The sequence below is a fragment of the Prionailurus bengalensis genome, chromosome A2 (genome assembly GCF_016509475.1).
Source record: "Prionailurus bengalensis isolate Pbe53 chromosome A2, Fcat_Pben_1.1_paternal_pri, whole genome shotgun sequence".
Lineage (NCBI taxonomy): Eukaryota > Metazoa > Chordata > Mammalia > Carnivora > Felidae > Prionailurus > Prionailurus bengalensis.
In genome coordinates this window covers 528,096-551,109 of record NC_057348.1, presented here as the reverse complement: position 1 = coordinate 551,109, position 23,014 = coordinate 528,096, and the positions used below count along the sequence as shown (strand labels likewise).

General features: G+C 65.1%; 2 protein-coding genes across 3 annotated transcripts; one reads left to right on the top strand and one right to left on the bottom strand.

Annotated features, from left to right (window-relative positions):
* The first annotated feature begins 1,532 nt into the window (after positions 1 to 1,532).
* Positions 1,533 to 6,993, top strand: POLR2E (RNA polymerase II, I and III subunit E). Its single transcript, XM_043590086.1, has 8 exons — positions 1,533 to 1,680; positions 2,702 to 2,876; positions 4,627 to 4,742; positions 5,309 to 5,389; positions 5,919 to 5,977; positions 6,072 to 6,150; positions 6,325 to 6,405; positions 6,633 to 6,993. The coding sequence occupies exons 1-7, from the start codon at positions 1,624 to 1,626 to the stop codon at positions 6,388 to 6,390; spliced, it is 633 nt and encodes a 210-aa protein (XP_043446021.1). The 5' UTR covers positions 1,533 to 1,623; the 3' UTR covers positions 6,391 to 6,405; positions 6,633 to 6,993.
* A 3,946-nt stretch (positions 6,994 to 10,939) lies between these two features.
* Positions 10,940 to 22,887, bottom strand: ARHGAP45 (Rho GTPase activating protein 45). 2 transcript variants are annotated; one of them, XM_043590084.1, is made up of 23 exons: positions 22,686 to 22,887; positions 21,442 to 21,769; positions 18,781 to 18,924; positions 18,475 to 18,559; positions 18,304 to 18,376; positions 18,139 to 18,202; positions 17,912 to 18,049; positions 17,769 to 17,833; positions 17,500 to 17,610; positions 17,335 to 17,415; positions 15,713 to 15,895; positions 15,393 to 15,530; positions 15,111 to 15,301; positions 14,883 to 15,007; positions 14,727 to 14,810; positions 14,514 to 14,600; positions 14,249 to 14,421; positions 13,732 to 13,920; positions 13,491 to 13,628; positions 13,150 to 13,376; positions 12,872 to 13,064; positions 12,087 to 12,195; positions 10,940 to 11,782 (listed from the first exon to the last, which is right to left on the bottom strand). In XM_043590084.1, exons 1-23 carry the CDS (start codon positions 22,773 to 22,775, stop codon positions 11,460 to 11,462), a joined length of 3,339 nt encoding a protein of 1,112 aa, XP_043446019.1. In that variant the 5' UTR covers positions 22,776 to 22,887; the 3' UTR covers positions 10,940 to 11,459. The 2 variants fall into 2 exon arrangements, with proteins under 2 accessions (XP_043446019.1, XP_043446020.1); XM_043590085.1 differs by lacking the exon at positions 22,686 to 22,887 and adding an exon at positions 22,473 to 22,621.
* Positions 22,888 to 23,014: the final 127 nt, after the last annotated feature.

Below are 23,014 nucleotides of genomic sequence, written 5' to 3'. Positions count from 1 at the left end.
TAAGTAATCTCTATGCCCAATGTGGAGCTTGAACTTCTCCTCCACCAACTGAGCCAGCCAGGTGCCCCCAGAGCCCCTTTCTTTCTTTTTTTTAATTTAAAAATTTTTCAATTTATTTTTGGGAGACAGAGAGAGACAGAGCATGAACAGGGGAGGGGCAGAGAGAGAGGGAGACACAGAATCTGAAGCAGGTTCCGGGCTCCGAGCTGTCAGCACAGAGCCCGACACGGGGCCCGAACCCACAAACCGCAAGATCATGACCTGAGCTGAAGTCACACGCTCAACCGACTGGGCCACCCAGGCGCCCCTCCAGAGCCCCTTTCTAATCTGTCACCCACACCTGTCTCTCCCTGGCCTGTTGGCCCCAGTCAGGGCTGCTCTGTTCTCCCTCTTCCCTCTCTGTCTCTCTCTTCTCCGTGTCCCGTCCATCTGCTAATCTGTGGGCTCCACCTTCAGAATACCAGGACTCTGCCCACTGCTCTGCCCAGGTCATCCTCTCCACCCCTCCTTGGTCTCCCTGCTCAAACACTGAGAGTGACTGACAAAGTTAACCCAAGCTTTTCAACCCAAGCAACAAGGCCTCCCAGGGTTTGCCTCACTGCACTCTTCAACCTTCTGTCCTCCCCTCCCCCCACAGGCCTCCTTGCTGCCAACTCACCAGGCAAAGTGCAGCCTCAGGGCCTTTGCACACACTGTACCTTTTGATAGACCTTTCTATAGACATTCCCACAGCTTCCTCCTTCTCTTTGGGCTTTTGCCAGAGTCTCTCTCGCTCCTTGCCTTCCCTGACCTCCTCCCCATTTGAAACTGAAAGTCTCCCACGTTGCTTAGTGTGGTCTACCTTTTCTTCCATAGCATTGTCACCTTGTAACATTATCGTCTGTTGTACTCACCGCTTCTGTCCTGTGTCTCCCTGGAATGTCTGTCTCTGTGAACGTATCGCTCAATGAGAATCTCCTGATGGGCCTCCAATGGGGCGAGCGCTGAGCTGGGGGCAGGGGTGGATGGGCAGTGGGGGTTGCGGGGAGACACAGGTGGGAGCACCTCATGAGCCCAGGAGCTATGCCAGGCTCCTCCCAAGCACAGCCGTCCCTTTAGACTCTCACCTAACCCTCGAAAACGGGGACACTTTATTTCCATTGCACAGAAGGGAACACATGGGCATTAAGTTGGACATGGCCCGCAGCACCTGGATGCATATTTACAAAGGGCCTACAAAGTTGCCCGGCCCTCTCTGGGAAGCGAGGAGACCGCTGCCTCCGTCCGGCCTCAGTTTCCCCTCCCGTAGCTCGCCTCCGCCTCCCACCATTCTAAATCCAACTCAGAGAGACCAGCGTTCAGCGGAAACCACAACTCCCGAGAGGCCCTGCGGCCAAAGCCACGCGAGAACTGCCGAGGCGAGAGTGGGCGGTCCCGTTCGCACGCCTCTCGCGCAGCCAACCGCCGCTCTCTGAAGGCCCGGGCTGCCCTTGGCGCTGCCGCTCCCGAAGGTGTCTGGATTCAGGCGTTCGCTGTCGACAGCCCTCCACGAGACGGACTGGGGGCTTGACAATGGCTCGGCGCAGGCGCAGTCGGCGAGGGTACTGCCGGGCTGGGGCGCGTTGACGCGGAGCGGCGGCGGCCATGGACGACGAGGAGGAGACGTACCGGCTGTGGAAGATCCGCAAGACCATCATGCAGGTGAGCCTGCTCGGCTAACGCGGCGAGGTCGGACCAGGACGAGGTCCCTGCGGCGCGCAGCGGGGCCGGGGCGCGTGGAGGACGGAGGGGCCGACGGCCTGTGGCCGAGCCGGGAGTCCGGCGGTCCCGGGGCGGGGAGGAGGGGGTCTCCCTCGAGCTGGAGAGAGACGGCGGACCCCTGTTCTCCCATTTGGGCCTGTTCCTGGAAGGCTTGGGCTCTAGCCCGGGTGCCTGGCAGAATCCCAGAATCGGGGCTTGGGGGGAGCCCTGCTGGTCAGTGAGGGCGTCTGACTGATGTTTCTGTTCGGCGGCTACTTCACGGCCTCGGCCGCCACCTTTGAGCTCCTCGCGTTGTTCGGGACAACTAACAGCGACAGTCTGGCTGAGCGTTCACTGCAAGGCGTGCGGTTTAGCCGCCCGGTGGGAGGGGACCCGTGCGATCCCAGGCCTGGGAGAAATCCCGCCGGAACTAAGCCCAGGCGGCCGCATTCAGCCTCTTCTTACCGCTTTGCAAAGCTGCTCTGTGGCAGGGACCAGAGCAGCCGTGCCCAGGGGCTGCGCTGGGGGCCCTGCAGGCTGTGGAGGGACAGTCAGGCCAGGGGTCTCATGGAGAAAAGGGGTGGGCGCAGGGCTGGGTAGCATCTCTGACCTTCCCTCTCTCCGTCTGGATCCTCTTCACCCACTGGAGGAGCCCTGGCCAGCCCAGCAGTGCCCCTCCCACCCAGACCCCAGGGCCGTAGCTCTGCGCCACCGCTTCCCGGTCACGGCCTGTCCCCGAGGCTCAGGATAAGGTGACAGTTGCGTGTGTGGCAGCCGGTTGTCTGGAGCAGCGCAGGGGCTCTCTTGGGGTATGCCCTGGCCTGTGTCCCCACCTGCCCATTTCCGTGTGACGTCTACACGCACCTGTCGCATCAGGCCCCCAAACCCTGTGTCCTTCTCTGCAGTGGCCTCATCTGGCCCGAGCTCTTCCCGCCAGCTCTCTCTGCCCTGAGGTCACTGGGCTAGCTGTCTCTCTTTGCAGCTCTGCCATGACCGTGGCTACCTGGTGACCCAGGATGAGCTGGACCAGACACTGGAAGAGTTCAAGGCCCAGTTTGGGGACAAGCCGAGTGAAGGGCGGCCACGGCGCACAGACCTCACGGTGCTGGTGGCCCACAACGACGACCCCACTGACCAGATGTTCGTCTTCTTTCCAGGTGAGGGCCGTGCTGGTCCTGGGCGGTGTGTGTCCTGGGGGTCACGGTCCTAGTAGAGCCATCCCAGGGCCTGCTCGGGGGTCACATGGTAGCAGCTGCATGCTGTGTGACCAGTGTCTACACTGACCCTTTTGTTCTTCCCAGCCTGGAAAGAGAGCACACACACCCCCCCGCCCGCCCCCCCACCCCCACCCTTTCACTGCAGTCGACGACATTGATCTCTGACTTCTCTGAGCACTTTTTCCAGCTTCCTTCTCCTCGATCCCCTCCCCCAGTTTTTCTTCCTCGGCTGTGTTCTCCACCAGGATCGTCACAGGCCTCCCAGGGGGGCCCCCAGACCCCTCATGACCTGAGACTCACCTGTGTCCTGTCTGGCCCCCACCCATCAGCCCAGCCTCCAGTCTCCAAGCCTCCCGTTCCCTGCAGCCCCTTCCGGTGCTGCTGCAGGGTTCTGGCCCCGTCCCGGGCCCCGTCCATGCCCCTCACCGAGCTCGGGTGCCACCTCTTCCAGGTCGAGCGAAGAGCCCACCAAGGGGTGTCCCGGGCCCCCTGTGTCCCTCTGTCTTAGCACCTGCTCCACTGAGGCAGCCCGACTCTAAGGCCCATAAGGGTCGGGAGGCCGTGTTGTGGGGTGAGCACTTGGGGGCCCAGCCCACTGCCTGGAATCAAGGGGGGTGGCACACGTTTACAGAATGGACCCAGCTGGTGCTTTGACAGGAAGCGTCCCCGTGTGTGAGGCATGGTATTGGAGGCATTGGTGCTTAACCGCGTGCGTCCCTGTGGCGCTGTCTCAGCCTCCTGAGAGTGGGGGCGTCCGTGTTCTCCCGTGGGCCATAGCTCAGAACTGGGGTTCCTGCCGTGTTAGTCCACACAGCATCCCCGACCTGGTGGCTTGAGCGTCCGCGACCGCTCCGCTCCCAGCGCCGGAGGCACGAAGCCTGACGCCAGGTATCAGCAGGGCTCCTGGCGTGTGGGTGGCCGCCTTCTCCCTGTGTCCTCACACGGCTGCTTGCTCTTTGCGTCTCTGTCTTCGTGTCCTGGAAGGACAGCAGTTGGCTGGATTCGGGTCTGCCCCGATGACCTCGCGTAAATTTAGCGTTTCCAAGTGCAGTCACGTTCGAGGCATTGGGGGTTGGGACTCTAACGTAAGGGCTCGGCGGGGACACGACTCAGCCCACGATACTGCCCGTCGGTGGAGCGAGGGTCTCAGGAGGGTGCCATGATGGAGCAGCGGGCAGGGGCCTGGCACCAGGGGCTGCCCGTCTGCTGGGCTCCCGGAGTCCAGAGGTCCCATAGTGCCGGGCTCTGGGCCTGTGCGCCGTGGTGACCCGGCACCCCACCGGCAGTGCAGGGACGGGAGGTAGTCTCCGTGGTGGGACGTCGGGCTCCCGTAGACCAGACGAAGCGCTTGATGTGGGCGTTCCCAAACCCTGGAACCACTGAGGCCCCGGACCACGTGAGTCCCAGATCCTACTCCCGGGAAGGGGTCCAGTAAGTCCGGGGTGCCAGGCTCCTTTCAGCTCCCCAGGTGACGTGGAGGCGGCCAGCCCCCTGCTCTGGGAGCCGGCAGCCAGGTTCCTGTCGTGCGTGTGGGGAAGCTGAGGCCTCAGAGAGAGGGGCCGTTCCGGAGTGGCACAGGGACCCCTCGGCAAGGCAGAGCTAGCACCCGGGTGCCCGAGAGGGCGAGGGAGCCGGGCCCGCGCGGCGAGAGGGGCCCGGCAGTACAGACTGCCGTGCGTTCTGTCCGCAGAGGAGCCTAAGGTCGGCATCAAGACCATCAAGGTGTACTGCCAGCGGATGCAGGAAGAGAACATCACCCGCGCCCTCATCGTGGTGCAGCAGGGCATGACCCCCTCCGCCAAGCAGGTGGGTGGGGGCCCCGCCCAGGTGCTGAGCCCCGCTGCCTCTCCTTCGGCCCTGAGCACCTCGCTTCCCTTCCTGCCACAGCTCCTCACGGGGCCCTTCGCCCGTCCCGAGGGGACCCCCGGGGACTGGGATCTGAGGAGGAGCGGTTGTCCCTCGCTGAGGGGCAGGGCCAGAGTGGCGGGGCGGTCGGTGCCCCGTCTGTGGCGGGATGGGACGGAGGACCAGTAAGCACTCTCGTCCTGTGCTTGGGGGCTGCAGGACACTCCCAGCCCCATCGGCTCGAGGACGAGCCCCGGGAGCGTTTTGTCAGATGGAAACACGCGAGCATCACCTGGTTGTCACCGTGACACCAGGCCGAGGCCCCTGTTGGGTGGGCGGGCTCTCCCTGCGGAGGAGCCCGGCTGCCTGGTGGTGGGTTTTGCTGAATTGCAGCGCTTGGCGGTTTATTGGGGTGTGAAAGCAAACCCTCTCTGGCTTCCCGCCCCCTGCCAGCCTCCAGGGAGCGAACGGTGGGGTGGTCCTGGCTCCTGGCTCTTGGCTGTGCCTGAGGGCGGTCTCTCTTCCAGTCGCTGGTGGACATGGCCCCCAAGTACGTCCTGGAGCAGTTTTTGCAACAGGAGCTGCTCATCAACATCACAGAGCACGAGGTGGGGGTCTCGGGTGGGGGCTGCGGGGAATGGGCCCTCCTCCCCAGCGGGGGCTAGCGAGGGATGAAGGGAGGCTGGGAAGGCAGTGCCGGGCCCCGCAGTCCCTCACCCGCCGGGGGATGGCAGAGATGTGGGCGTTTGCCTGAGAGTAGGAAGACAGTGGGGACGCGTCCCCGGGGCTGGGTGCTCCCGCTTTGGGGAGAGCCGGTCTGATGATGGAAGTAGGGCAGGGTCCCCGCGTGTGGTCCCGGACGGGCCGCGGCACCACCACCTGGGAACTCAACCAGGAATGCAGAAACCCAGGCCTGCTTGGCCCGCACAGTCAGGAAGCCCCGGGGGGGGGGGGGGGGGGCGGGACCCCCGTCCACATGTGGAGGCGGGAGCAGGATGGGGCTGCGCCAGGACATCTGTAAACCCCGGCCCCTCTGGCTAACGTGGCCGCGGCAAGGCAGCTGGCCAGGGCCCGCCCCGCACCCCTTCTCTGTGTGGGGGCTCGGCGGGGCCTGTCCTCAGCTCCTCCTCTTGGCAGCTGGTCCCGGAGCACGTCGTCATGACCAAGGAGGAGGTGACCGAGCTCCTGGCCCGGTAGTATCCTTTCGGCCCCCTCCCCTGGGCCCCCGCACCCCACTCACTCCCACCCCCGTCAGCTGAGCCTGGCTTTTTCCCTGACTGAGCTGCTCAGTAAACTCCGAGAGAACCAGCTGCCCAGGATCCAGGCCGGAGACCCGGTGGCCCGCTACTTTGGGATAAAGCGAGGGCAGGTGAGGACTCGCCCCCCCCCCCCCCACCTGGGGCTCCCCCAAGGGCAGGTGAGGAGTCCCGCCCCCCCCCCCCGTCACCCAGGGTCCCCCCCCCCCCACTCCAGATCCGGGGTGGGCTGTGACTTCAGCCTGTGGGGAGGCCCCAGCCCCTGTTCTGCTTTGGCACCTGCGCAGGTGGTGAAGATCATCCGGCCCAGCGAGACCGCGGGCAGGTACATCACCTACCGGCTGGTGCAGTAGCCGCCCTGCTCGCAGGTGAGATGGCGCCTCTCGGGGGGCGGGAGGGGGCTGAGCGGGAGGGCCTGTCCGTCTCCGGCCCGGGAGGGAGCGCACCGTTCCCGCCCACCGGGTTGTGGCCGGAGAGCCCCTTCTCCCCGCTGCCCGCGGTCCTTTGTGTGTCGTCCGCTTGTCGCCGGGCTTGGAGGCAGCTGGCTCAGGCTCGCAGGACCGACTGACACGCCTTCGCCCTTCCTCTCGTCCAGCGGCCCGGAGTCCCTCACCCAGGCTGAGGGCGGCAGCCGGCCCGCCCTGTGGGAACAGTCACCCCAGGAACCTCCTCACTGCTGCTTCTCCACACCCCTGGGCTGAAGGTCTGCGTGTGGCCTCACCTGGACCCCGCGTGAGGGCGCCTCCGGAGCGAACGGGACGGCACAGGGAGGCCCTCCGGCGCCCGGTGACAAACTGCAGTCCCGGGTCCAAGTCTCTGGCCCCCAGCGCCTTGCTGTCGCCGTGTCCTATAAGGTGGCCCCAGGGACATCTGTGAGCCGCGCCCGTGGCGGCAGAGAGCGAGTTGCTGCTTGCTGCCGGGTGTTTTTAAGAATTAAAAGGATTGGAGTAAATAAAGCAGCCTGTCTGGAAGTCAGAACGACCGTTTGCGACGAGTGGCCTTGCTCGAGGCTGTAGGCCCTAGGCCCCGCCGGGGGGACTCCGCCCCCTTGTTCTGTGGCGCCTGCTGCCCCGGAGGGTGGCCGTCCTCTCCCGTCCCTGTGCCAAGCCTGCGGGGGGGGGGGGGGAGGACGGCGGGCATCGGGCCCTGTCCACGTGCGCGAGGCGGGCAGTGCTGCCGCGTTGCTTCGACTTGGTTTCCTGCTGCTTTTCTCGCGCAGAAGTTTGCAGTGAGATCACCCAGCGTCCTCCCGTTACCGTCTGATCTCAGGAAGTCTTCCCCAGGTTTGCTTTTCTTTCTGTTTTAATAACTGCTTTATCGGGGTATAACTTACGTGCCACACAAGTCGCCCATTCGCAGCCCACCGTTCAGTGGCTCTTAGTGTTGTCGGTGTTAGAACTTGTCACCCCGGAGGAAACCCCGTCCCCATCACCACTCATTCCTCCCCACCACCACCCCGGCCCCCCACGAGCTCCCTTCCCGTCCGTGGATGGGCCCGTTCTGGACGTTTCACGCACGTGGACTCACACCTCGCGTGGCCTCTCGTGTCTGGTTCCCTCCCTGAGCGTCGTGCGTTCGGGGTCCGTCCGCGGGGTCGCGGGGGTGGGCGCCTCGCTCCTTCTCGCTGTCGAGGGATGTGCGCGTGTGCCGTGGACTTGTGTGTATCCACTTGCCCGCCATTGGACAGCGAGTTCTTCCACGTTTTGGCAGTTACGAATAATGTTGCTGTGGGCATTCACCACGAGTTTCTCGTGGACGTGTGTTTTCATTTTTCTCGGGCGTGTATCTGGGAGTAGAATTGCTGGGTCGCCTGGAGGCTGGTTGCCCGTTGGAGGAACCGCCCGGCGGTCAGCACCGCAGCCGCCCCACGTCTCGTCCGCACACCCCTGCCCTCTGCGGCTCTCCTGGCGGGGCGGGCTGCTTTTCCGTGACGCCTGGCCACGCTGAGCAGCGTTTGTGTGCTTACTGGCCACTTCAGCGTCATCTTTGGAGGGAGGTCTGTTCAGATCCTTCGTCCGTGGCAGGATCGGGCGGGCTGGCTGGCTGTCTGTCCGACCAGGCTGCAGGTGCCGTTGGTTCCCGTGTGCGGGTGTGTTATATACGCTTAACACGCACAAGTCCCTGGTCAGTTACGCAGTTTGCGAGAGCTTTTTCCGTTTTTTGTTTTTGCAAACGTCTGTTCCTAACGTTGGTATGTTTACACGTGGCCTTGACTTCTGGGATTTGCTCCTGGGCTTGGTATGACTTGGGGATGTGTCTTTTCTCCCTGGGACGGATGGTGCTCTTGATACTGTGAATGCCTAGCGGGTCCTTACTGCCCGAATTGCCACACTCCTCTGGATTCCCAGGTGGACATGGGTCTGTTTCAAGCTCCTCTTGTCTGTGGATCAAGCCTGGTTTTCCAAGTGACAGCTTTGTAGCCTGTCTAACGGTGGTACACGTCTCCCCTGTGCCTCCGAACGTCCATACGTTGTTTGCCAAAGGAAGCCAGACGCAGAAGGTCACGTCCCATGTGACTCCACTCACGGGGGGGTCCCGTCCACAGAGACAGTAGATGGTGGGAGTGGGGGGTGTGGTGGGGGGCGGGGAGGCAGTGCTTCGTGGGGACGGAGTCTCAGTTTCGGGAGATGGAAAGTTCTAGAGACGGATGGAGGGGGTGGCTGCGTGACCGTGTGAGTGTGCTTGCCGCCCGTGAGCTGTGCACTTAGATGTGGTACGTATTCCGTACATTTTAACCACAGTGAAAAAAACAAAAAACGACTTGGTTATTGTGTCCTTGCCCCCACAGTGGGGTTTTGTGTTTCGTTTCGGTTTATCGATACTTAGTTTGTGTGTTTTGTTTTGGGGGGGAGCGTAGCTGACAGGGTGTCACTGGTTGTGCACCTGAAATTAACGTGCCTCTTGGCTGTTCTTGAATATGGACTTCGTACAGGAACAGGGGTGCCTGGGGGGCTCCGTTGGTTGAGTGTCCGACTCTTGATTTCGGCTCAGGTCACGGTCTCACGGTCCCGGGAGAATCGGGCTCTGCACTGTGGGATTGTTTCTCTCTGTTTGCCCCTCCCCTGCTCATGCCGCGCTTTCTCAAAGTAAATGAACTTAAAACGAATGTGTAAAAAATCCTTTTGCTTTTGGTTGAGTTTGCTTGGTCTCTGAAGCCGGGTGCAAACCTCTGGCCCATATGCACACGAAGGACTTTGAACAACTTTGAAGCTCCGTTCGAAGTCGGCAGAGTTTCGGGCGCAGAGGCCATGGACGTTCCTGTCATTCTGGTGCAGCGGGTTTTTTGTTGCCTCAACCTCCATGCCCTCCTTCCAGCAGCACCTGACCTTCCTTTGAGAATTCATCCCTTTTGGGGACCAGATCCTGCCTGTGCCATTGAGTATAACCTCCCTAAGATTGGTTCAGGTTGGGCTGTTGCTCAGACACCTGCCTCAGGCCTCATGGAAGAGGTGCCCCCTCCTTGGATACGGGTGGATTGAGGAGGGGGGCCCCAGCGTTCACATGGCCCCAGGCCCCTGTGACGTGCTGTGAGCTGGGTCAAGCCTGGCCTGAAGCTGGCCCCAAACCAGTAAATTACCAGGCACCTCATGAACAGCATCCAGAGGCCTTCATTTACAGGCCTGGCCAGACTTCAGGGGGAGGCTTTTCATGACCCTTGCTGTTTGAATAATGCCCGTAAGTGGAAAGCTGCCGTCTGGCTGAACATGGAATACAGTTAAATGGTTTTATCTGAGCTTCAAAAAAAAATTTTTTTTAATTTACTTATTTTGAGAGAGAGCCCCCGAGCTGGGAGGGGCAGAGAGGGGGAGAGAGAATCCCAAGCAGACCCTGTCAGCGTAGAGCCTGACGTGGTGCTCGATCCCATGAACCAGGAGATCATGACCTGAGCAGAAATCAAGAGTTTAAAGTTTATTTTGAGAGAGCAGGCAGGGAAGAGGCAGAGAGAGAGAGAGAGACACAGAATCCCAAGCAGGCTCCACACTGTCAGCACAGAGCCCAACGCAGGGCTCAGTCTCACAAACTGAGATCATGACAGCCGAAATCAAGAGTCAGACGCTTAACCAACTGAGCCAGCCAGGCGCCCCTCTTCTGACCCTCTTAAAGCATATATCGGGTGGGCGTGCTCTTTCCGTGAAGAGCCAGACCATAGGTATTCTCGGCCCCGGGCCAGACGGCCCCTGGGTGCTTACTCGGCTCTGCGGGGACAGGGGCAGCGCGTGACGAGGTTTGGCTGCGTGCAGTTCCGCGTTGGGCTGTTTGCCGGCTAGGTGATCTCCTTTTCCAGATCTTTCTTAGCTGCTGCCAGGGAGGGCCAGGCAAGCTGTTGCAGAGCATTCTGACCGGCACCGCTGCTGCTTTCTAAGCCTGGGGTGCGCGGCAGGTTCCGGGGGGCTGCTCTGTGTCAGGAGGGGAAGGCCCCTCCTGCCACTCGTGTGTCTTGATGGGCGCGAATTCCGTCTGCTTTTCCGCTGCATATGAAGAGTTGGATCTTCCCAGTGCCCAACCGTCCTCGGCCCTCCGGCATAAACCCAGCTTGGGGGGTGGTCTCTGAGCTGGGTGGGGGGTCAGTAACAGGAATTGGGGGCAGGGGTCCTCTTCTCCAGGCTGAGGGTTCACAGTGCTGTCTCCGAAGGTGGGCACAGAATTTAAACCTGTTCCTCAGGCACACTGGCCCCGTTTCCAGGGCTGGTGGCTGCCACACTAGACGGTGAACGGACAGCATTTCTTTCATCTGGAAGGTTCTACTGAACGGTGCTGGGCTAGAAGTTTCTACGAAGTGGTTGTTTGAGGTTGTGTCTGCACAGCTGGTCTCAAAGGCCACTGGAGCTCACACAGCTACAGTGGAACTTCTGTGTCCTCTGTGTCCCTACCCCCAGCCTGCTACCACCAGAGAAGATAGGCTCGGATTTTAAACTTTATTTTAAGCAGAGTAAATGTGCATGTGAAAGACGTACATCGTGACCAAGATGGAGCTCACCACGCGCCTAAACCCCAAGCGTCCCGACTCGGTTTTCCAGGAAAGCAAGGGCGTGGTGCTGCCACTGGCCGCTGCTGTCTGGCTTTCAGAGTGGCCTTCGGTGGTGACCCAGCGGTGAGAGGTCAAGGCAGAGCTTGTAGGCCCACAGGGCAGCTGGCCCCGGGGGCAGGGCCACGCGGCAGGGACGTCCGAGGCTTCTCTGAGCACACAGTCAGTCCCCAGACGACTGGACAGCAGGATCTCCCAGCGTGGCTGGGTCGGGTCGCCAGGGCACACAGGCAGACGGAGCGGGCTTCGGCCTCACCCAGTGCCCCGGAAGCTTCTGGAAGAGGCAGCCGGCAATGCCCTCACCGGTATGGGCTTGAAGGAAGAGGCCTCCCGTGGCCTCCCGGTGACTGGACATGGGATGGGAGCCGGGAACACACGGCGTGCCCCGCGCCCCAGCTACACAAACTCGGGCTGCCTCTCGTGGCCGGTGCCCGCTGCGATCTGCCCACCGCGGAGCCACGTGACGGGCAGTCCGACCTCGGCCACGTTGTTGCACTGATTGGTATTGAACTCGGAAAGCTGCTCTGCCAGGCCCTCTCCGGCCCCGGCCCCCAGCTGCTCCTCGCTGCCGCTGCCGCTGCCCTGGGCCTCCTCCACGCTGGCCTCGCTGCCCTGCTTCTCCAGGAAGCTGAGGCGGTACGCGCCCCTGCCCGCCGGGGACGGCAGCTCCGAGGCCTCCTCCCCCTCGGAGTCGGAGTCGTTGGAGGCCACTTGGGATTCTGCGAAGTGGGGGCAGAGAGGCCAGTTGCGCCGTGACCAGGGGGGACCTGGGGTCCACCGCCTGACCTGCCGTCCTCTCGCCTGGCCCGCTCCCCGCCCTGGGACCACCCACCCGCAGGCCGAGGTGCGGGCTCAAGGCCCAGGGCACCCACGTCGGTGTCTACAGAATGCCGCAAAAAGGTGTCTCTTTGCTGGTATTGGCAACAAGTTAACAGTTGATACAGGAGATGTCCCTGCCCATGGGGCATGCGGCCCCCTAACACCGCACGGTCTGCCAGCGGGCACCCAGGCTGCCCCGCTCACCTGGACCCCCGTCTGCCGCCTCCTCCCGCAGCGGGAGGGCAGCCCCTGCACCCGCCTCCGGGCATGGCGCCTGCACCCCATCCTCAGCCCGCCGGTCATCCGCGTCCTCCTGTGGGCGGCAGAATGTGGTCAGCCGGGGTCCGGGATTCTGGCCCCTCCCAGGCTCTGTTCTCCGTCTGGTTAACTAAACACCCGGCGCGCGGATGGCCTGATGCCACTGTGCCCGGTGTCGCTAAGCAGCTGCGACTCGCCCACGTGGGGCAGAAGGCCGCGGGCGGCAAGGCCGAGGTCCCGTGTGGACGCCAGTGTGCCCTGCCGCCCCGAACACACACCCCCTGGAAGAGGGCCTTCCGCGGGGACGGGAGCACAGGAGCACGAGGCTCGAGAACAGAGCGGACGGGGCTGGCAGACAGGAGAACGGTGGCACGAGATTGAAACCCAGCAGCCAGGTGAGCTGGCAGGTTGGACCCAGCTGGGCAGCACGCGAGCGTGAGGACATGCTGTAGCGGCACGGAGACAGGAGACCCACGGGGCCGGGCCGAACGCGAGGTCCGAGGTGGGCTCTGGAGGGGGGGGGGGCACGGCCACAGGGCCTTTGCACCAGCAGTGGCTCTCCCTCAAGGGTCGAGCCCTTCCTCCATCAATTCTTTGCTTAAAAGATGCCTCCAAGGCCACTTCTGACCACCCGGCCCAAAGCAAGCGCGTCATTCTGTCTCCGGCCCGGCCCCCTGCTCAGAGCGGGCAGCCCTGCAGTCCGCCAACACCCTCCCCCGGCCCCCAGGCACCTCAGGCTCCTCCTCGAAGACCAGGTCGTAGTGGGCGATGAGGGTCTCCACGATGCGGGCCTGGTGGGGGTAGTCCACCAGGGAGGACAGGGACACGGTGGCCTCGGTGGGCCTTGGCCGCAGCAGCGTGGGTCCAAACACGATGCCCAGGTTCCCCGGGGTCATCTTGTTGTCCTGCTCCACCTCCACGATCCTGGGGGCCACGCGGGCACGGGAGCAGGTGTGAATGGCTCCCCCAGGCCCCCCACAACCCGGACCCCTGCCAGGCCGGCCCTCACCTGCGCAGGTGTCGCAGCAGGTACCGCAGTGTGGCCCTGTTCTCGGGCGGCAGGCCCTGCAGGCGCTCCCGCAGCCGGCCCGCCATGGCCACGGCTGCAGCCTCGCTCTCGGCGGCGTCGGGCCGGCCCCGTGACGCCGCCTTGGCCTCGGCCTCCGCCTTCAGACTGTCCTTGGCCAGCCCCACGAGCTCGTGGTAGAGGCGGAAGGAGATGAGCGGTTCGGGCAGCTGTGGGGGACGGGTCGGACGGGTCGGACGGGTCGGATGGGGTCAGAGGCCCCCAGCCCAGCAGTACTCCCCCCGCCCACCCCCGGTCCCGGCTCAGCGGGCACTCGGCCCCACCTGGCGCAGGTAGAGTTTGAGGACGTTGCTGACGTCGTGGGGCGAGGCCTGGGACAGTTCCACCAGCTCCTTGCCGTTCTCGAAGTCCTGGCACAGCTTCTCCACGCGCGTTTTCACCCCGTTGACACGGTAGATGCCCTGTGGGGGCCGCGGTCAGCACGGCCCCCGCCCGCCGCGCCGCCGCCTCCCCCTCCCCCTCCCGCCGGACGAACCCCCCGCTGCTGCCCCAGGGGCTGGTCACCTTGGTGTGCAGCGCCCGCCGCTCGATCTCACAGATGCACTTCTTGACGATGAAGGGCACGCCGTCGGGCGTGCCACGGGCCGCCTGGCCGAAGTCCTGGCCGAAGAGCTGCAGGCGGCCTTGGAGCTTCTTGTGGCCGCACTGGATGGCCAGCGTCTCCAGGCACTTCTTGTGGCAGGCCAGGCAGCACTGCGGCGGGCGGCGGGTCAGCGACCCCCTCCCAGCGCCCTCCTGACCCTCACTCCCTCGTGGCGTCTCCAGAAGCGCCACCGCTCCCGGCTCGCTCTGTCTCCTCGGCTGGGGGACACGCCTGCCTAGCCGGGTGCCTGCCACCCCAGCTCCTTCCTTCCAGACGCCTCACTTTTCCTGCCGACAGCCCGGCGGTCCTGCCTCCGGGCCTTGGGCGCTCCCCCGGGGCCCTCCGGTCTCCAGATGCTCCCCTCTGCTCCCGGCTGAGCGGACCCCCCCCCCCCCCCCCCCCAGCATGTAGCCCCAGCCGTCCCCGAGCTCGACCCACCTCCTCGCACTCGGCGCCCTGGAAGTAGACGTAGCTGTTGCACTCCCTGCACTTGGCTGGCGTGCGCAGCTTCCGCAGCCGGTGCGTTCGCGCCGCCTTGGACAGCCCCACGTGGCGGAAGGGCCCGCTGGGCACGGCCACCGGCAGCTCGGGGGCCATGCCGTTGAGGTCGGCTGCGGGGCGGGGCGAGCAGTGAGCCTCGCGGCCGCAGGCCAGCACCGGGCCCACCGGCCTCCCCCTGACACCGGGCCCGGGGGCCCCTCACCCTGCTCGAAGGCTGATGACTCTGCGCTGCCGTCCTGGTCCGCCAGCTCCTCGCCGGATGACATCCGCTGCAGCTTCTTGAAGTCCCCTGCACGGGAAACCGGCGTCAGGCACCCCGAGCCACGACGGACCCTCCCCAGAGGGTTCACGGCCGCCACAGCGTCCCGTCACCCCCCGGCTGCCCCAGACGCCCGGCAGGCGGGGGCCTCCTCACCTGAGCCAGGGCCGGGGTCCAGGCTGCCGTCGGAGTCCGCGGTGCTGCTGGGCCACGACTTGTGCACCTGGTGGCCACGCCCACCTGCAGAAGGAGGCGGCTCCAGTGGGGGCCGCGGGGAAGCCACGCCCACCCCGCCCTGCGCCAGGCGCTCACCCCTGCGGTCCTTGGCCAGCGCCCCCTCGGTGGGCCCGCTCTCCTCCTCGGGACCGCCAGCGGCCTCTGTCCCCACGGCGTCGCTGACGTTGAGGCTACCCTTCCGGGTGCGCATGACCGGAGACCTGGTGGACCGAGCCAGAGGGAGGGGACGGGACGGGACGGGGGTCACGGAGGCACTGCAGGCGGGAAGCCCGGCCCCCGCGGGGCCCGTGCCGCTGGCCGTACCAGGTGTTGGTGGAGACGTAGGGCTCGAAGTCGTAGCGCACGTCCGGCTCATCGCCCCGCTGCAGCTGGCACACGTGGGAGGCGTACTGCTGGCCGGGGTCGTACAGCTTGCTGCTCTCGCACAGCATCTGGAAGTGCACGGGCAGCGGGGCCGTCTGCATGTGCATCATCTGGTAGTAGGAGATGGTGGCCTGCGGGCGGGGGGCGGGCGGGCGGGTGGGTAAGCCGCACCGACCGGGCCCAGGGCCCCCCTGACCCCGTGGCCAGAGCGCGGGGCCGCACCGACTTGATGGTCTGGTCGCTCTGCCGAATGACCTCCTGGATCTGCCGCAGCACCGTCACCTTGGCGTCCTCCAGCTCCTGCTTCTGCGTCTTGGCATCGGCCACACACGTGCGGTAAGTGGCCATGGCCTCCTCCGCCTGCACGGGGGCAGAGGGGTGCCCAGAGATGCCTCAGCCCGGCCTCGGCCCCCGGGACGTCGCCAGGCCGGCCGCAGGAACCGAGGCGGCAGAACGGGCTGGGACGCGTTCCCACGGGACACGCAGCCTGGGCCGGCGCCGCGGGGTTCTGCCGCCAGGGCCCCCTCCTTGTCTGTGCTCACCTTGTTCTTGGCCTCCTCCTCCAGACGCCTCCGCTTGTCCAGGGTCTTGGAGGCCGCGGCCCCGGGCCCCGTGCCTGCCTGCTCCTCCTCGGCCTTGGCCGCCAGGAAGCGGGCCTTGCTGTGGTCCTCACAGCGCTGCCCGTAGCCCTGCTTGGCCTTGCGGAGGTTGGACTCGGCCTCTTGCTGCGGGCAGGAGGGTGAGGGCGCCAGTCCAGAGCCGGGCTCCGGCTGGGCTCCGCCTCCCGGCCCCTGTCCCCAACCACCCCCATCAGCCACTCACACATCTTGTGCCCACGGCCCCGCGGGGCAGACAGAGGCCCTACCCAAGAGTGGACAGGAGAACAGGAGGGGACGCCTGCCTACGGACCCTGGGAGGAACGGGCGTCCGGTGTGCCCACATCACAGCCCCCGCAGCTGAGACCTCCACCCGCCCCCGCTAGAGTGGTGGCCACCCTCCCGTCTCTCACTTCCCCTCTTAGACAGGAGAGGTGTAAAGCCGCCCCGGCAGGAAGCCGGGCGCCCTGAGGGTTGGTCAGAAACACGGCCGAGTCTTCTGGGGGCCACGCCCCAGCCTGCGCTGTCAGAGGCTTAAACGTACAGAAACTAGCTTGTGCAAATACCAGGGGAAACGTGGAGAGGGTCTGAAAACCATTTCGCTGTGGGAAGGCCTTGAACACGGGACACAGACCCAGAAACCACACAAGAAAAGGCCACCGCTGACACGCTCAGGCTTCTGGCTGGCCAAACAGGCCAAAGGTAGAGTCAAAAGTCAAAGACGATAAACCGGGGGGTGAGGGGGGGGTCCGTAACTCACATCAGCAAGGGCTGAGATCTCTAGTACGTCAAGAGCTCTGACAAATCAGTAAGAAAGAAAGAAGGCATCATCCAGCCCAAAATGAGCAAAGGGCAGGAAACAAGTGTTTCGAGGAGGGAAGCAGAGGGAGCTCGGGAGAGGCTCACACGTTCACACCCTCCCCCAGCCGTCCCGCTTTGGGCACCCGTTGGAGATACGTGTCCGGTCGCAGGTCCGAGACATGGACGCAAGGTGTCACAGCGCTGGTGTCTGAAACACCAACAGCCCAGCGGTGACGGGAAGGTAGCAGTAGGATTTAGTGAACTAAGTCCAGTGGCCTCCACAGCTGAGCACCTGGAGCGGAAGATGCGCCCCCCCTCCCCGCCCCCCGCCCCCAGCCCCCAGATTGAGGTGCCCCAGCCTCCGGCCACGGGACGGGGTGTAAAGGGCCAGGAGCAGAAGAGCCAACCCGACGCGCTGGCGAGCATACGGAAGGGGAGGGGCGCTTGCTGGAAGGCGGTGGGGGGGAGGTTTTCACTGAAGGCCCCGTTAACGTAGCTGGGAAACACACAGATGCTTCCCGCTTTGGAAAAGTCTAAAACCAAACCGGGGGGAAGAGACACGAAGGAAGCTGGCGCTCGCACCAGACCCGCTGCGCCTGCGCGGGGTCGCACTGGCTCCCCACTCCTCCCTGCACCGCCGCGGGTGGCAGCCCGGGATCCCTCCCACGCGGGGCCCGCGCCCCCCTCGGGCGCCACTGCCAGCCTCCTGCGGGCACCGGAGGCCACGGCGCCGGGCCCCTCCCACCACCCCGTCCCCGCCGGCCTACCAGCTTCCTCTGGGCACGGTGCCATGACTCCTTAATCTCCTTCCTGCGCTTCTCATGCTCAAGCCGCCTCAGGCTCAGGGGCTGGTGGGGGGCACAGACCGTGAGCGACGGGGGCCCCGGCACACCCCCGGCCTGTCCTTCCGCCCGGCCGCCCGCCCGGCCCACCTGGATGAAGGTCTGGTTCTGCAGCGTGCCCACCGCCTGCACCATGTTGTGGCCGAACTCCAGCTCCTGCTCTAGGGCCAGGGAGTAGATGGACAGCAGGGGCATGTGCGGCTGCGGGGTGGGGGCGGCGGTCACGGAGGAGGGCCTGGGCGGCCCCCCTTCCCCGGGCCGTCAGCTGCCGCTGGCACCCGCGGCGCAGGCGGGGGGCCCCTTCCCTGTGGCCCCTCTGGGGGGCGTGGAGACGCACACCCAGGCCCCAGGGACCCCACCTCCTGCATGACGCTCTGTCTGCAGCTATGCACGATCTTCTGCAGGCCTTTGGCGAAGTCCATCTCTGCGGGCGGGGGCGGCGTGAGTGCGGGGCTGTGGGGGCGGCGCCTTCCCCCGGCCCCGCACCCCGGGCCGCTCTTACCCAGCATCGTCCGCTTCTCCAGGTAGCCGATGAGGTCCTTCATGTACTTGGCCATGTTCTTGGCATACAGCAGCGCGGCATCCACACCGCCTTCGCAGCGCTGCAGCAACATGTCCACCTCCTCGGGGGGCAGGCAGCCTGCGGGGCGCCCGCTTAGCCCGGCCCGACGCCCCCCTCCCTCCCCGCCCGCCTGTCAGGCCAGCGCCCGCCCGCCCGTCGTGTCTCACCGTCACAGTCGTCGGTGCTGGGGGTGGAGCCCTCGCTCCCCTGCGAGTACAGGCTCTCCATGGTCTGTGTGGGCGGGGGACGCGGGTGAGTCGCCCCCCTCCGCCCCCTGGCAGAGAGGGACGGCCCCCAGAGGACACGGGAGTGACTCACCCCACCCTGCTCACCTGGCTGGGGTCCCCAGGGGGCACCGACAGGAGGGTGCTGCTGTCCACTTCCCCCATGAGGAACTCGGACACGCTGCAGGGCAGGGCAGGGCAGGGCAGGGCAGGGTGAGTGCCGAGACACATGCGACCCCGGGCCCCCCGGCCTCGCTCCAGCCGCCCCACGGCACTCACGTGCTACTGAAGGAGACAGCGATGGTCTCCAGGGCCTTCTCAAACTCCCGCTTGTCAGACTCACTGTTGCACTCGTAATGGAAGGCTGGCGGGCAGAGACAAGGACGAGGCGGCTGACCCACTTCTGGAGGTGACCACCCCTGCCTGTGGCCACCTGAAGGGAGCTCCCAGACCAGGGGGGCAGGAGGGCAGCTGTGCCCGTCAAACTGCCGTGCGCCCTTCACAACCCGCTCCGAACGCCCCCTCCCCCAGGCAGCCCTCCCCGGGGCCTCTGGAGCCCTCGCCACCCTGCCCCAGCTGGCTGACCTCTGATCTTGGCAATGAGGGTGCCCGCGGCAGTGAGCGTCTCCACGGTGTTGAGCAGCGGGAACCTGGAGATGATCTGTCGCATCACACGAAGGGCCTCCCCCAGGCACTCGTGGGCCAGGGGCCGGCGGGCCTCCAGCAGGTCTGTGGGGCACGGTGGGTGTGAGCAGGGAGGAAGCGCCTGGCCCCAGGAGAGCCAGGGGCCTGCCCCCTCCTCAGGGCTCCTGTCCCAGGATGGGGAGACTGAGGCAGAGGTGGGGAGGGCAAAGCCCACCGTGGGGCCTCAGGTGAGGCACAGTCCCTCTGGGCTGCGGGCCAGGGCCACAAAGGCCAGACCACGGCTCAGGCAGTCCCTTCTCAGAACTTTCTCTTCATGTCCTTCAAGAGACCAAACTCCTGCTCGTCCTTCAAGCTGCAGGCCTGGTGCCCCCTCCTCCGTGCAGCCCACCAGGCCCCTTTCCTGCCACAAACTCACAGGGCTGCTCAAGTTCCTGTCCAGCTCTGGACCTGCCCTGCCTCCTGCCACAATCTGCTCTCCCCTGCCAACCACCCCGCGAGGCAGGTGTGGTCATCATCCCCATTCTGTGGATGAGGAAGCTGAGGCACAGAGAGGGGCAGGGCGTTCTCAAGGATGATGGAGCTCTTCTGTGTTCACTAGCTCTGCAGGTATGAGAACTCCAGACAGGAGGACCCCAGGTGGCCTTATCTCCAGGGCAATGGGGAGCCATAGAAGGTGCTAGAGCAAAGCAGGGCAAGGTCAGATCTGTGTTTTGGAACGTGCCTTTCAGTGCCCTCCATAAACAGTTTTGTTTTTTTTTTAAGATTTTAGTTTTAAGTTATCTCTGTACCCAACCTGGAGCTTGAACTCACAACCCCAAGATCAAGAGGCACACACTCTGGGCACCCGGGTGGCTCAGTCGGTTAAGCACCCAGTTTTGGCTCAGGTCGTGATCTCGTGATTCGTGGGTTCAAGCCCCACGTCAGGCTCTGTCTGCCTGGAGCCTACACTGGATTCTGTGTCTCCCTCTCTCTCTAACCCTCCCCTGCTCACTCTCTGTCTCTCTTAAAAATAAACATGAAAGAAAAAAAATACAAAGAAGCCACACGTCTACGGGCGGAGCCGGCCAGGCGCTCCCCCACAGCCTTCAGTACCGTGTGTGCAGACGACACTGTGTGCAAAACACACGCCGTTAGAACCACAGGAGTCAGTGGAAGGAGAAGGGCCGACTGCAGACACGAGACACGGAGGCAGCCTCCCCTCCTGCGGCCCCCGCGCCCCGACTCCGAGCCTGGCGGACGACGTTCAAGACACCAGGTAGAGCCTCGTGGGCACGGAGGACCCCACTGAGAGCCACCTCCGGGACGACCCCAGCACCTCACGCCCTAGCACACGCTCGCTGCCTAAGACGACTTGGCGGGGGGGCACTTCAGGAAGCCAGGGAAGCCAGCCATGGGGGGCGGGGGGCACAGGCACACCCCTTCCCCAGAAGGTCCTTCCCCACACCTGCACCTGCCCCGGCCCCGCAAAGCCCAGGTGCCCCGGACGTGCTGCCAGCCGGACCAGGGGCCCCTGCACCGTCTCCTCACTTGGGGCTCCACCCAGAGTGGGTCTTACTGTCCTCACAACCATCACGATACGCCGAGGACATCAGACCCCCGCCAGCTACCCCGCAGGCCCCGTCGTGGCCCCATTTCACAGAAGAGACACCTGAGCTCAGAGGAGGAGGCCCAGCAGGGGAAGGGCCCAGACTCAACCCACATCCTCTCTCGCAGGTGCCCAAAGCGGGTAGAAGGGCGCCCCTGCCCCGGGGCCCAACCTCCCTCAGGACGCAGCCTGGCTCGGCCCCGCCCAGGCCCGGCCTCCAAGGAAGCAGAGGGATCAGGATGGAGAGGAACCAGGAACTGAGATTAGAGAGTTTCCCCAGGAAACAGCTCCGGCCCCCGCCTGGACCAGATAACCCTGGGGGGCTCCCACCTCCCGACCAGCAGGGCCAGGCCTCCGCTGCCGGGAAGGTCGGATCCCAGCTCCCGCCCCTCCTTGGCTGGAAGAGCCGGGGGTCAGGGCCCGACGAGGGGCCTCTGTTTCCTCATCTGTAAAGCAGGCGCCTGGGGGAGCGGGTCAGAGCACTTGGCACGGTCCTGGCACTGCGGTTTCTGGGAGGAGCGGGCAGGGCCACGGGCTGCGCACGAGGTGCCAGGGACAAACAGGAAGCGGATGAAAATAACTCGGCAGGAAGCTGGGCCGTCAGCGCCGCACGCAGGAGAAAACGGAACTGCCATCCCGCAGGCCACTGGCTCCCCCTCGTCCCCCCGAATCTGTCCCCGGCCAGACCTCAGCCCACCTCCAGTCCACGCGGGTTCCAACCTGCAGGGCGGACCCTGTCCAGCCCCGGCTCTGACACTTCCTGTGGTCCCCCATTGCCCGCAGGATCGCGTCTGGGGTCCTTCACCACACACTTCACACCCCGAAACCTGTTCCCCTAAGCACATCTCCATCTTGGGTCCGAGCTTGCACACGTGACGTTCCCTCTGCCCCGGTGCCTTTCTCTCCTGGTGGCCACCCAACTCCTACACACCCCTCGGAGCCCTAGCTGCGGTGGCATCGCCTTCTGAGCCTCGCTGACCCCCCACCCAGGCCCCGGGGCCCCTGCCGCTTCTCACCCTCATGCAGAACGCACTCCTTGAGCTTCTCCAAGCCTTCGGCAAAGCGGCCCACGTCGGCCAGCAGGTGGGAGATGTCCTCCACGGTGTCGGGGCACGGCCCCTCGGGGGGCAGCTCGGCAGGGCTGGTGGTGGTCAGAGGGCTGCGGTGGCCCCGGCCTAGCGTCCAGGTGCTGGATCCGGACAGCGGGAAGCCAGCAGCGCTGGCATGGCGGCTCAGGCTGGTGGGCCGCTTGAGTGTACCCGTGGCCTTGGCATTTGAGGCTGCGCCTGGTGGCTCCAGGCTGGGTCCGAGGGCCACATCAGCCCCGTCTTTCCTGGGCAGCTCCTGGGAGGGCGGGGGAGGAGGGTGACGCAGGTGCTCCGGCCCGGGCACCGCCTCAGTTTCCCCAGAAGTACAGCGGGGCTCCGGAGGGTCTTCGGCCTGACCCCACGGGGATCAGAGGCCAGAGGTCAGAGGGCTGAGATTTGGTGCCCTGCCCCGCCCACACCTGTTACCCAACATCCTCTTCCCCAGCTCTTTCACAAACAACCGTCTTTGCCCAAACCACAGCCAGGGGTGGGGCCTGCGAGGGCGTGGGGGAGGGGCACCCCACTTCCTGGTGGGGCAGGGAGGGCTGGGAGGGGGTCCTCAGCCCCTGCAGCCCCCTCTGGCTGCTGCACACACACCTCCTCCCTGGTGGAGACACCTCTGTCGATTCCTGTAGACCCCCAAGCCCCACGGACACGCCCAGGCCTTGTAGAGTATCCCCAAACTTCGTGGCTCTCCAGACCCGAGAGAGGCACCCCCCGGCCCTACACCCCACGGGTCCTGTGTTGTGCTCTGCACCTCTAACCCTTGGGCCCAGTGGTTGTGCTGTGGCTCTCAAACCCCGACGGCACCACTGCCCCCAGGTTCCCTGACCACCGCCCTGCGGAGCCCCAGGCCCAATGCCGCCCTGACCCGGGCACCCTCCCACCTACTCCCCGGGCCCCACGGCCGGCCCTGGTCCAAGCAGAGGGATGTGGGGGTCGACCCAAAGCGCTCCTACCGTGAGCTGAACGCCAGGGTCCCGGCCTTTCCTGCGTGGCCCATGCAGTCCAGCCCGGTGGGGGCTGTAGCTGGCGTGAGTCCCCCGCCTGCCCAGCATGGAGCTGCTGGGCCCCCAGCACAAGGCGCGCGCCCCTGGGCCCCTGCCGCCTGGGGGTTACTCCAAGGCCCCCCCCCCCCCCCCGCTCTGCGCTCCCCAGAGAGGCTCACTCACCCCCAAGGGCTGTGGGCTGGGGCTTCCCGCCCGGTTCTTTTTGGAGATGGAAGGGGTTTTCATAAGCTCCCGCTTCTTCCTGGAGAACATGGTGGGACCTGGGCCCAGTGGCCCAAGACAGGCGGGCCGGGGTCACGCAGGCTGGGGGTCTCAACGCTGCAGCTCTCCCTCCTGGCTGCCTCGGGGCCACATTGCCGCCGGCCACCCCCTCCCCAGCTGTCAGGCCCACGTGACAGGCCCAGCCCTCATTGGCGGGCCCTCCCCCAGACAGGAAAAGGCCTCCGGAGGCGGTGAGTGGCAGAGACGCAGACCTGCCCCCCACCCTCCCT